Source organism: Necator americanus, chromosome IV (genome assembly GCF_031761385.1).
Source record: "Necator americanus strain Aroian chromosome IV, whole genome shotgun sequence".
In the NCBI taxonomy this organism is placed as follows: Eukaryota; Metazoa; Nematoda; class Chromadorea; order Rhabditida; family Ancylostomatidae; genus Necator; species Necator americanus.
In genome coordinates, this window is record NC_087374.1 from 7458457 (window position 1) to 7472477 (window position 14021).

The 14021-nt window shown below is 39.2% G+C and overlaps 1 protein-coding gene across 1 annotated transcript; it reads left to right on the forward strand.

Annotated features, from left to right (window-relative positions):
• Positions 1–413: 413 nt before the first annotated feature.
• Positions 414–13705, forward strand: RB195_000601 (uncharacterized protein; the record flags this gene model as incomplete). The annotated part of the gene is made up of 25 exons (XM_064197028.1): positions 414–525; positions 629–780; positions 3251–3414; positions 3479–3631; positions 3689–3769; positions 3826–3949; positions 4267–4401; positions 6113–6202; positions 6268–6434; positions 6602–6755; positions 6830–6906; positions 6966–7036; positions 7122–7219; positions 7603–7701; positions 7759–7940; positions 8000–8114; positions 8174–8319; positions 9701–9804; positions 9889–10019; positions 10118–10217; positions 10306–10403; positions 10715–10839; positions 11535–11613; positions 12232–12398; positions 13657–13705. The coding sequence occupies 25 exons, from the start codon at positions 414–416 to the stop codon at positions 13703–13705; spliced, it is 2973 nt and encodes a 990-aa protein (XP_064052909.1).
• Positions 13706–14021: the final 316 nt, after the last annotated feature.

The following is a 14021-nucleotide window of genomic DNA, read 5'->3' on the forward strand; positions in this document are numbered from 1 at the left end:
ATGTGACTTTTCTGGGAATAAATTCCCCTTTCACGTCATTCCTTTCCCTTGCAAGGATACACGTTCACTTAATCGTTCTCAACAAAAGTTACATAACTGTCTGTCATTTCTTTGATCCTGTCCGGAAGTTCAATTTGTTGAGATGATCGTTTTATGGATGAGGCGGTGTTCAGTTGCGTATTTTGTTTGCTCGTTCTTGTTCCAAGGTGCGCCATGATCGATAATGCCTGATGATTCATCGACACTGCGCACATTTCAGCTCGACGGATATCATCCACCCTCTTGATGAGTGATTTCAATCCTCTTATATATTTTTCTGGTAAATAAACCAATATAAGGTTAGTACATCTTCATATCTCTCTGCTTTTCCAATATTTTTCCTCATAAATAGCTTTATAATTTAGTTTATACGTATGGCGGACGTCAACGGTGCTGGTTCACGCGGATTAGTCACTTCGCTGCGCGAACAGTTGCTGGAAAAAATGAGTGCCGCACAGCAGAAGGGCTCCGTAAATTTGGCTGTTGGTAAGTACTGATTTTTCTGGATTAAACCGTCATTGCACCCACAACCGCCATTTTTTGCTTGTCTTTTTTTGTTATTCTGCCTCCTATCCGCATCTAAATTTAGAAAATGTACCTCCGGGTTATGCTCCGCTTCAGCAACCTGTGCCACCGCCTGTACCGCCACCTGTACCGCCTCACAGACCTAAACCGTCCGTTGGTTCTCATATGAAGCCGCCAATCGCTCCGAAACCGCCTCATATTTCTCGTGAGATGAAGGTATGATTAACATATTATATCCGGAAAATTAGGAATGAGTGGAGAAGTGTTTTGTCGTTGTTTTTTTCCATTCAGTTTGCGTAGTGGGCATTTTAACTTTGATCTGAACGCAACTCTTTTTTCACTCCGCAGTGATTATTCATGGAAGCTTAGAACAAGCCGAGAATTCCCAACTGAAGTCAGAATCTCTTTCGTTTTTGATTATTTTTTTCACGGAAAGCCGGAGCACTACGGTTCTATTTTAAGCTTTTAAATGAACAGCCTTCTCTTCTCTTTTTTTTTTTCTTTTGAAGTGAAAGAATGATCGGAGACGTGTTCATATCTTTTCCTGCTACAGCTGGCGAGGTATTTGCAGAGGTAGAGCTGCTTTTAACTCTGTCAGTGAAGTCTATCTTTTCGTTTCAACCATCTGCTAGCGTTTCCTGCACTTTGTGATTATCGACGCGGAGAAATCGTAAAAGCGCAGATTATCGACATGCGCTGAAAATTCGCTAATGCAGTGCATAAAGCATGTGTCGACCATTTTCCTTCGGACAATGGAAAAAAGGCTGCCGTAAGTGGGTTTGGCTTCGTGCAGTCGTCGTTAGCTACACTGCTGAAAGGTGTCATTCAGACCAGTCACCTCTTAAAATATAAAATAAAAAAGAGAAATTTTCTACGACTTCGTAAAGAATTTATCGTGGGTAAGAACCACTTTTTTCCGGTCTCCAAAAAATAATAATATGATAATGATATAAATAATATAATAAAGAATAAGTAAATAATATAAAAATAAAAAGTACAACTTTTACATTTCTTGACACTAATTTTGTCCGAACTGATAAGCACCCTTTCCTTCATTTTTGTAAGTACTTCTGCTTTCGATTCTGTTCGTCACTGTCCGAAGTCGGTTTCCTCTGTTTTACTACGATCCATCATGCAAAATCCAGACTTTCTTGCAAATTCGAAGATGAAAAATTACTCTTCAGATATACACACTCTCGCATGAATCAGCTGTAGTGGAAATAGAATTATGTAAAAGCTTATAAGTCCTTAGTTACTTAGCTGATGTCAATCACTTCATTTCGCGATTAAAATAACTTGCAACGTTTCTTGTCGGGAGTAATATTTGCATATGCATGGTCAGCCTGGAAATTGGACCGTGGTTCTATTGACGTCAGCAGTAGGATACCTCTCCTCTTAAGTGCCACATTCGCAAAGATTTCCAATGTTTGAGCTGTATCTTCTGGAAGGGGGATTCAGGACATGACTTGAAAGTATGACTGCGAAAACGTGAAACATCGATATACAAAACAAATGGATCATCATCACCGGACTGGTCACATGTTGAAGCAGTTGAGGGATTTAAAGCCGAAATTATGCGATGAAGCTACTTAGTACACTCACGAGTAACTAAATGCATCTATGCGGCCTCTTCTCATCAATCCTTTGCTGTAAAGAGTTGCTTTACCAGGTAAATTGATCAGTCTGCTGTTTCCTGGTTTATCAATTTTCTTTATTTGTATGCAGCGTTTTACACTTTTGTTTTGATAAATGAAAACCACCTCCTGAACCTTTCCTAGAACTGGCGGAATTCATCATCGAAGATTTCCGCAAACGCTGCTTTTAAGTGAAAAAGTTGTTAAGCATTCCAACAGCCATTTCAAGCGTTTGAGTTAATTTCGTTGAATTCTTTTGCTACAGAAATAACTTGCGTTTGCAGCACATCATAGAATTTGAAAAAGTGCATGTATCCACTGTCGTCTAATTTGTTTCTGACTAGCCATTGTTGGGCTGCTGAAACCCCGTTGGTTTTAGCAGCCCAACAACGCTTCCATTGATACATGAATACAGCGTACAAAAGCTTTAGGTGGACGATTCCTTCTACCACTCTGAAACTTGCTATGTGCCATCGAAAACATTTATAATGCTCATTTTTGGTTCACACACTTGCTATTTAAATTTGTGTGGACAGCAGATTTGGAAACACACATTCACCTTTATTATGTTTTTTTTAATGCCAAATTACTGCATTTTCATCATCATTATCAACTGGTATTTTCGAAAGGTTATTCTGCTATGTAAGTTATTATTTATGATTCGTCAGCCAGAAATGGAGTAAGCTTTAAACTAACTGACATTAAGTTTAAACTAAATTAACTTCAAATTTAAACTTCCCGCATAGTTGATTATGAATAGAAAATATGGCTTCACTGTTAGAAAGTGCCTTCAGGTATTTTGCGCGCTTCATGGTCTCAGCAAGTGCGCCGTATTTTATTTGTCTAGTGCACTTTTTAGAAGCATTCTATGTTATCGCATTGCTTCTTCATGCGATGACGTGGCTAGTTGCGCTTGCAAAGCTCGCCACAATCTTGTGGAAATAGAACATTAGCAGCTTCCGCGATTTTACTGAGACCAGCAGTATTTCTAGATTTCTTTCGTGTTCCTTTTCCTCATACAAATATTTCTTCACTCAAACGTGTTTATTTAGAAACCTACTATTTTTGTGTCCGCCAGCGAAGATGAACCTAGCAATATTCCTCCTTACGTTAATATGGTCACGGAGGAGTCTAATGGTCCGTCAGTTAAACGGATTTCTGAACGACATGGAAGTGGAGGTCTCTCAATTCTGCGTGCATCCGGTGAAGCACCTCGGTGAATGTTCATGATTGTTTTTTTTTTTTCACTTGTTCTTAGTATTTCACATTTTATATTGTAGTCCTCAGTCCACAGTGTCGACAACTAGCACTGAAAATGGAGAGGCCGCTGATATCTCTGATAGCGATTCCGATGATGGCCGACATAACAGTATTAATTCTTTTCAGAGGATAGACGGATATCTCGCTAGTTCTGGGCCTATTACTCTGCGAAGGTAACGCATTAGTTGTAGTTTCTATAGTAGTTGTATTTTGCAAACTTTACCCTGCAGACCTTCCGCATTGTGTTTCAATGGCGATCCCTCCATTCACGACAGAATTGTGGATGAATTGAAAAGACAGGGTATTATCAGGTATATTTAAAGTATTTGTTTTTTTTTACTCGGTTTCTTGAAGTCCTTGCGTGTAGGTCGAGCGATCGATTAATGAAGAAAAGGAATGATACTATTCCTACGAGCCCCCTTCGATCTGCCTCTAAGTCACAACAGCAAGACGAGGATCCCGTGCAGTCAAATGCTTCCCCTTCGCAAAAGGTGGCTTTTAGTTCTCTTAATTGTTTTTTGTTTTGTTTTTGAGAACTCTTAAACTTTAAACATAGGTATGAGTGCTTCATCGTAGTAATGGTTATCACTGAACTAAAAATTCGGTTTCTACCTTAGTTAAACAACTTTCAGTAGTGAAAGTGTGATTGCAATTTCTTAATCGCTTTTTCTGGGCTCATTGTATAACTTATGACCTCTACAAGATGGTACATCACTCGCAACCGCCAGATTGTCTTTTTTTTAAATCACAGCCGTCAGTCGTTCCTTGAGAAGAGTGCAATTCATTTCAAAGTACTTTCTAATTTCAGCCTTTTCTTGATGGCACGTTGTCGTCTTCGAATGGAAAGTTAGCAAACACAGTAAGTGATCGAAGTAGCACCACTACCACGACATCTGGGGACAACGAAATTATTCCCGACTACAACACTGGTGATGAGGAAGAGGTGCGAAATAAATTCAGTTCTTTTTTTTTTTTATCAAAAGTAACGATTACTTTTCGAAAATGAAGTTATGTTAACATTGGTAACTTGGGAGACAGGGACGAGAAGATAGAAATACGACAGAATTTTGTAGTCCCATCTGATTTCATCTTATATCCTGAACGACTGCATAACTGCGCGATTTGTCTATGCGTGTTCATCCTATTTTTCGACTCTCATGAACCATTGGTTTTGTTTACCAACATCATCATTTTCCTTTATTTTTGCCATAATATTACATTCTTACTTTAAAAAATTCCGCTTATTTATGTTGTGGTTGCAGTTATTTCCATATTCTTATGCTGCAGAGTCTTCTTTTGCCCCTTGAGCTAAAAATGAGCTTTTAAAAAAGAACTTCAAGGGTATAAGGTAGGAGGCAGACGTGAGTCTCACTAGTCGCTACCGTTCGATTATTTGAAACTTTCATGGTTTTTATGCGGATGGGTACATTTGCACTCTTTAGAAACTCGTGCAGTCTTTAGAAATTTCATTGCATCCCCTCGGTTAGTTTTGTACTCCCCTCATGACGATGGTGTTTGAATTATCTCTGCATTTTTATACCCAGAAATCCGTCGTTTTAACTGTATTTTTAGCTCGCTATTTAGATTTTTGAGTCTCTCAAATAGTCCTGAACCTCATTTTTTCGTTTTGCATCGACATGATTACTCTTATCTTTTTGAGCACTTTTGAGTACTTTTCATTGCTCTTTTGCCTGCTTGTCCTTATTGCATCCCTCAGTTGATCAGAACCCATTATTTTATGCGTCCATTTATCGTCCCTCGTCACCATTTGATCGCATATGCATTAAAAAATGTAAAGTGAAGATAAAGTCATTGGCATATCAATCCACGTGGGATGCGCCAACGCGTTTTAGTGCAATTCGTAATCGTTGAGGTTTTGAAACGCGTGTTGGCCTATACAATGACTTGCGGGGGCGAGCCGATAATCAAGGCAGCGTTTTTATCCTCCCAGACAAGTCTGGTACCACTTTATTGATCCCGGGGGATGAACGGCTTGGTTCTCACTGGGATGGTTTCGAACCATCGACCGTCCTGCTACAGCGGACCTCCAACCGACTGCCCTATACTCGCCCATATATATGCACTAACGTTGTTTTCAAATTAACGTTTTCGTTCTTTTTTTTTTACTCATATGACCGCTTTTGAGTGAGTTAAAGGCATCACCCCACGAATCTGAGGTGGTGCAGATTTCAGGTGGAGTATTCGTATACAGGATGGGAGACTACGGAGAGGGGGGTGATTTCTTTTTTTTTTTCATTGCCGTAAAAACGGCCCGGAAGATACGGTTTCTTGTTTTGGCGATTTAGAGGTTGGACGGGAGGGCGCGCGTCTTGTACGGGCTCCGGGCCGTTTTTTACGGTAGCAAGAAATGGACGGTCACCTCCCTCTTGCTCTCGTTCGATCTCCACCTGATCTCCCCTCGATTCGTGGGTCTTTAAAGATCTAAAGATGCAGTGCGTGACTTATCCCAATATAAATTAGCAAAAACTAGCTTGCGTTCCAAAGGATGGTTGCTTTTTCTGAGAAGTCCTTATCTTTTTGGCATTGCTCTAAAAACAATATTGAAGTTGTAGTCTTAAGAGTTACATAAGGGATCGTAAGAGATGAAATGTTCTTTTCGAGACGCTTCAATACTCATTCTTATTGTTTTATAGGATAAACGGCTCAAAAGGCTTCATCATGCTGCCAAGGAGTTCTATACTGTCCAAGAATCTTTTCTCAAGTATTTGAAGGACATGGGAGAGGTGAACAAATGGTTCCTCTGTGCCTTTATTACTTATGTAGAGGTTGCTTATAATTTTAGTCATAGGTTTATCCGGAATATGTAATGGAGTTTGGTAAGCGCTTGGGAAAAGATCTGAACATTCGACAAGGATCTCAGCTTCATATTGTCCGTGAGCTGCAACTTCTTTTCGAGCAACTTATTGGTTTCCATCGACTACTTCTGGAGGAGTTTTCTTCACGTCTCGATGTCTGGTGGGTGTAGTTACGCACATAAACACAATCCTACATTTCTTAGGGAATTAACTACTTTTTTTACTTTATTGAGCCACAATTATTCTCCTTTCTTTTTCGTTTCTGTGAAACTTTGAATGAGTGTAGAGTATCACGCAACAATGACAATTAAACTTGATTCCTTTTAGGAGCTCCCACAGGCCCAACATGGCTGACGTTATCATCAAGTATGCAGACTTTCTGAAGATCTGCAAACCGTTCTTGCTTCAGAAGTCACGGTTCGTCCAAGAACTCACTCGACTACGTGAAGAAAATAAGGATTTCGACAACGCTACAGTTGCTGTATGTTCTTAGCAAGCATAGAGATGATAGTTGTGCTCCTTAGTCCCATTTACATTTTTACATTCCTTATTTAGTTTGAGCAGAAGATTTTAAAACGCGGTGTTGGGGGCGTTGTCCAGCAGCTGGATCAGGTGCACCAGAATTTCATGAGGTGCAGTTTTTCCGCTATTTGTATGTACAGAGTCTGAACAATTATTTCCCTTCTTGCAGGTACAAGATCTTGATGATGAGTTACAATAGGTACCTGGAACCGAACAGTGAGGAGCAGTTAAAGACTCTGGGTCAGTAGTAATCTGACATCATTTAGCATTATGAAGTCTCATTGAGCCTTGTGCTTATGGTAACGTCATTGTGTTGCGTTTGTAGATGCAATCGCAAAGTTGGAAAATATAGCCCAGTCTGTAAACGATGCCATGGGACTCCCAAGCAATGAGCAGCTGTTCAAATTGTACGATCGTTTTCAGGTAGCTGATTTCTGACTTCCTAGAAATATTCTTTCTGCTCGTGCAGCATTAGTTTTTGGTATTGACACAGTCTTGACACACATCGTTTCGTTAGCCACTGTGAAACGTCTTGCTTTCAAAAAAAAAAAGAAAAAAAAAACTTGAACCAGAAATGCTTATAGTTCTCATGACTATTTATTTACAAATATTTCGTGGCTGCTTACTTATTTTCTACTAGTGCGTATGGTAAACAGTATTTTCCTTATCTTTTTTTCCTACACTTCAAGTAAATTTTCTGTTATCTATCTGCTTAGAGTTTTTGATGTTTGATGGCATATTGATGATTAATTGTCTCGATATTCTGAACGCATGTTATTATTACTACACTTTTCGGGAAATTTTAGTGCCACTTTGATGTCTTCTATCCTGGTCGGCGACTAATACGTCAGGGCGAAGTTTTCAAACAGACTCGAAAGGAACCACAACCTCGTTATCTTGTTCTTGTGGGTACCGAGAATACTATTTAACAAATTTCCTGTATTTGTAATACTAACTTTCAGTTTTCTGATACGTTGTGGATTTGTCGAGTTATGTCGGGTTTTGGTTCTTCTGGTCTTTTCGATATGGGTCGGTCCTATCGAATTCCCATAGAAACTGTCCGTACGGAAAGTAATCCTCATGAAGACTATGAACAACTACTGTACATCAAGAGCAAATACAAAAGTTTGATATTAATCATGAGGTATGAGTTACTGATCACGATTATTTCCACACCATCATCGTTATTGGTCTTGTTTCTAGTAGCGCTGATGAGCGCCGAAAATGGCAAAGGGATATCGAAACCGCTCGAGAAGAGAAACGACAGTATAGAAGGCGGATGAGCGAAGCTATCGAACGGCAGAGAAGGCAAAGTGTGGTATGGAAAACTTCGTTCAATTGCCGCAAAATTTCAAAGGCTCGAATTTGATAATTCAGAATCCTTTGATGAGAGAAACCACGCTGCAAGAGGAGAGCATTTCATCAGACCAAAACACAATCGAAGACACACATTCCGTGGTCCTTCCTGCAACTACAGTTCATACAAGCGATCTTTTCGTTCGTAATGGTTCAAGTGCTGCAATGTTAGTTACATTTTCTTCATTTCTTTAAAGTCTATTTGAAGTTCTCGTTGGGTCTTTGAAATTTTACATAGTTTTTCTTATGGATCACATCAAAATATAAAAACATTAGAAATCTATTCCCATGAAAAAGATTTCTGCAGGTTTGCTTTCTAGGATTTTGCACTTGCAACATCCTTTCAGAACTTTAAATTTGTTCAAAACACTTTTTGTCAGGTGTATTTCACAAGTGATTCGCTGTTCATTTGTGTGTAGGCACAGCTGTTGCTAACGATTGACTAAAATTGTCACCGCCTGGCAAACAATAAATTGAATTGTACGAGATCTGATACTACGCCTATTCTCGATTCAGCTTCCGCAGCAACTGTTTAAATACTACATTCCCGACAACAACGGGCCAAACGTTTTGCACCTCCAACAGCAGAGCTAAGGACTTGTAGGGATTATACTCTAGTGCATATCGAAAAGAGCGCAATGCCGCATGGTTTAACAACATCATGGGACCTACAGTGGGACATACTTGCTGTACTGTTCCACTACTTCGGCAAAGCAAACTTTCTACTGGATTGTTTTGAAAAAAACAATTAACGAAGCTTGCAAATGTCCGGTAATAAATACATTGTACAGGAATTGTTGTTCATTTGACACTAGTGTAATGAGTGGGGAGACAATTGATCTGTTGTTATGAGTTACAGAGAAAAGAGTCTAAGTTTGCTGATTATTTATCATGCTATATCCCATTTCTTCTGTTGTATATCAATGTTCCGCATGCTGCAGTCAGTAGCTTTCACCTCTAAAACATTGGTTCAGTGCCCTTAATCAAGCAAAATTCCTGTTTTAATACTCTGGACTTCCATTTTCTTTTTGTTCTTCGTTTCAAGTGTCAGAATTTAGCGCTAGGGCGAATCAGATTTGATTGACAAGTGTATCATGCTGAAGGGAAATAATAAACGGTGTCGCCTTTATGGAGGATATCAGGAAGCAGAACTTTCTTTCAGACTGAGACGGAAATTTTGTGTTATTCGACCAGAAATTCAAAAGCTAACGGAACTTATGACCCTCGTATTTTTACCGGTAGCAGGTGTGCATGTGATACGCGCGAAAGATGTGTCGCTCACCACCGATTTCGGCTGTTCCTTCATATCTTGCGAAGAGTATTGCACGCAATCATTGTGATCTGTTCGAAAAAAGGAGCTAAGCTTTTCTACTAGAACGTCAGACCCTGTTGATAATCTCTACGGGATCACACCAAACGAACCGGGTGGGGATACATAGAGTCCCGAACAACGTGTTAGAAGTCTTAACCCGTGTTCTATACCAGCACAAAGTTGTTTCATGCAAACAATCCGTGAAGACTGTCAATAAACTGCTGCTTGTTGTTCAGCTCCCGTCGTAACTCCGATTCACAGGAGTCTTCATCTCATCCAAGCACCCCTGTTGATGAACAGCCTGGAACATCTATACACTCATCAGTACCTACCAGAAGAAGTGCGCTCAAGTTTAACTTTTGAAAATTATTGAATTATCAAATTAAAATTGGAAAGTTATTGAACTATCAAACTGAAGTTGTAGAAGTGCTGCGATCTGATGCTTTGAAGCCGCTTTGGATACCGGATGATTCTTCTTCGAAATGCCTCATGGAAGGTTGCGACACAACCTTTTCTTTCCTAAATCGTCGTCATCATTGTCGTGACTGTGGATGGGTGAGAGAACTTTTTTCAATTTGATTTTCTGTTTCACTTGTTACTTCTTTAATTGTTCGATTTCTCTTTATAAAGTCTTTTTTTAATACTTTTTTCAGCTGATCTGTTCTGCGTGCGTTGGAAAAGCACCCCTTTCTAAATTCCAGTTTAAGAAGGAGATCGTTTGCCCTGAATGTTACGAAAAGCTGGAAGGATTGTGTAAGCTATCCTTTAAAGCTGTTGGTTAATTTTCCCATTAGTTTAAATTACATGGTCAGCGAAGAAGACAAATGTGTGCGATTTGTAGATCATGACGGCACCTTATTTCCTACAAGTCTGCTGATTCGTGGATCCGACGGCGTTCTCAGAGTACGTGTACCAAAAGGAGGTGGCTCGCATGAAAAGGTATGTCTTTCGAGGGCAACATGTTACAAATATGACGATGTTTGGATCTCTCCACGAAAAGATGGGATTAGGCGTGAGATGGTTAGCATGAGGTCGATCATTCTCGACTCCTCCTAGATGTCAATGGTGTCGATTAGGGAATTGCAAGTGATCACCCTCATACTCTTGATCTGCAATCATAGCTCTAACTTTTCCTGGATGGATCTCAACATCGTCAGTTTCGTCGTATTCTGTCTTTAAGTGATACATATGAGATAATATCTGTTCTGCTAGCCATCTCCAGCTAATCATTCTATATCATTCCTTTACAGCGTTTTGTTGTTGTCGAACCGCAAACGCTCTTTCTTGCTCCGATTAACAGAAGACTAAAACGAATGAACATCGAGAAACGGATGATCCCGGATAACGGTCTTGTGTTTGGAAAAGTGATGCTAAGGTGTGTCATTGACGTGATTATGGATACGTTTTTGTTCGTTCAGTTTCGTTGCTCCCTCCTTTTCCCTATTCTCCTTTCCCTTTTCTGTTCCTCAGCTCATAGGACATAGAGGCATGAATTGCTTTATACTTTCGGGTCAAAACGACCGGAAGCTCATTGCGGTTGCATAAGCGGCTGCTCTCGATGCTTCTTGCTTTCATTCAGAAGTAGTATTTTGGTATTTAAAATTTCCCTGGATCTGTAAAGTGATAGTGCTCGAATTCCAACACATCTCAATGTTTCATGCACATCTTTCATGTACACTTCATAATCGCAATTAGTTCCTACCAGGAACTTCTAGAGTCTTCGTCCCGATCAGTGAATTTTTTCGCGTTTGTGACAAGATCGCCTCAAAGTTAGTACTGTCTTTAGCTGATTACACATATCAGAGAAATTTGCTGGAATTCTTGGTAACGGTGAATAAAACAGGCCTGTTTGACTTTCAGAAAGCAATAGAAGAAAATGAAGCAAAGACAATGAATTTTGATAATTCGAAGTAAATAGTTCAAGTACTTAAAAGGAACTTTAACGACTAGAAATCTTAGGCCCCTTTTTGATGACCGTGGCTCTGCTGACTTCCACCGACTCTTATCTTTTCCTAATGAATATATGGAACGAGAAGACATTTTTCTTAATCTTAGATATTAATTTTTAAGGAATGCTAAAGGTGGTGAAATAATGCGACATGCTCAATTATCCGATGGTATGGTGCTCAAGTTCTACAAGGCTGCGTTTGTGAGTTATCACATGTCTTTTTTCATTCCCCATTCTTCTACAATGTGATATGTCGATTATTTCACTATGTATCGAACAATCGTAGAAAAATAATGAATCATTGTATGCGAATGTGAAAGGTGCCACGTGATCGTCCCATAGATGTGCTAACATTCATGAGACTGTACTAACACTCGATTAAGATTACCTTTGAAATATTCTGTGAATTTTCGCCGGAGTATCGACTTATAGAAGTTTGAATTAAACGAACTTCGCTCAGCTATCCCATTTGCCTCTTAATCGTCTACATTGGAATTGACGCTTGATGTTCGTCACTCGGAACTGGCACTGCCGCGTTGCCTTAGTTTGACAGAGTAGGAGAAAAAACGGTTTTGCATATCCGATTCCATTCATTGGCAACGAATTGTTCAGAACTGCCCTTTCGCCAATCTAGACTTACGTACTCGGGCTCCTAAGCCTTTGTTCCGCTCTCTTTAAAGAAGACTGTTCTTTTTAGTCCAAATCTGTGAAGCAGCAACTAAAGCTTCGTCCTTTTATTCTTTTGATTCTCTTCCTTCTTTTTTCTTTTCTTTTAAGGATAAATATTGGGAAATGTTTGGTCTAGTTTCAGTAATTTAGGATGATGAACCTTGCGAACAGTACGTGATCTACGGCTTCGAACTTCGGGAGACAAAAATCGACAGTGGTGGAACGTTATTTGAGCTTACACATAGGAACCAAATACAAACCGACCGCAAGGAGCATGTAATCTCATTTCGTGTTGAAAACGAAAAAAGCGTCATCAAGTGAGTTTTAGGCGCATTTTCAAGTTAAAGCTGGCATTCATGTAGATATTATCATTGTAAATAACAGTTGTTGGTAAGAAATAAAAATAAACAACTAGTTATCGACGTAGGAAGCTTTATAAAGGTATAATTAAAGTTCGAAAATATAAGCCATCATTGCGTCGATAGATCCGGATGGGATTAGATCATACTTTTTCTTTTCGGCATGATCTTTTGATATGATTTGTTTTTGAAAGTCAGTCGTATTCTTTCAGCTAACATTGACAAGGAAAGCTCTGTGTCATTTCCTCTTGTCTTTTGTAAAATTCTACTTAGTGAATGTGGATTATGAGGACTAGGAAAAGAAAACTGCCCTTTTCATGCTTTTGTTGCTCTACGTTGGTGATTGATCAGAATCATAGGGAAATTGTGTCTACTTAGGTTACGCTTTTCTGACATTCAACGAAACCTCGGTATAAACAGAAGCAGCTAAACAAAATTTGTTATTTCCTATTATTGCTTATATCCTTATCGTTTTTTCACCTTTTGGCCGTTTCGATAAATTTTATAATCTACTACTTACTGTATCTAATTGGCTTTTGCCTGTTTATTCCTTTTTTGTGCGACTTCTAGCTTAATAGCTAAAGTGTGTGAGCAAAGAAAGAGGGCTTAGGTGACATCTAATTAGCTTAAAAATACTCATGTGCATCTGAAGGTACTTGTAATGAGACAACTAAAGGAATAGTGTTTAATTGACAACGTTTATGGAACAGTAGCACAACACTCGGAACAGTGGTCAAAACTTCTCTCTTTTTCTCTTTTTTCGGCCTTGAAATTTTCGCCGTTTGGATTTTTTCACAATAAGTGCTTGAGCGATTTCCGGGGATTGGTTATCACTTTTCGTCTCCACATCTATATCTTTTCAGTATTAGATTTCTTCATATTCCAAAAATTTTCTTTTGAAAGAGGCTGCCCTGCTTCCGTTGCACCACAGGAATATTTTCATCGGCAAGTGGACTCACCCGTTAGGAACTCCCAAGGTGTTATTCAGCCGAAATACGAGTTAGTCCCTTGTGAATTCTGCATATTCCTGAGCAGTAGCTCACGAATAATTAATTTTTAAGAAGAACAACCACAGAACAAGTTCTCTTCTTTGTTGTTTTTACGTGCGCTATTCCTTATACACGTGTTTGCCCTTTATGTATATAGAATTCTTCTTTTTTCTATTTGTTTAGTGGAACTCGTCTACCATTTGCTTATTCATTTATGGAATATTCAGGTGGTCAACGGCATTGAGACAAGGTTTGGGGATCGCAGAGTCTTCCTGACAGATGCATCTACAAAATTGTTTTGCTTTTCCGTTTTTTATTATTAGCATTCCAAGGAGGTTTGCCGTTTCGAATCTATGTTTTTGTGACGTTTTTCGAAATATTATACATTTCACATGTTTAAAACGACTATAATTCCGGTAGTTTCTCTAGTTCATATTTTCGGTGATAGATATCTACGCGCTCGACTTGTTGTGCCTACCATGCCGGTAATATTTCAAGATACTGTGTCTCTGAACTCATTGTGGCCCTGTTTTGTCATAGATGTGTTTTTGCTTTGTGATGCTTTCTACTTAACCGTGGTGTGTTTTTCTCG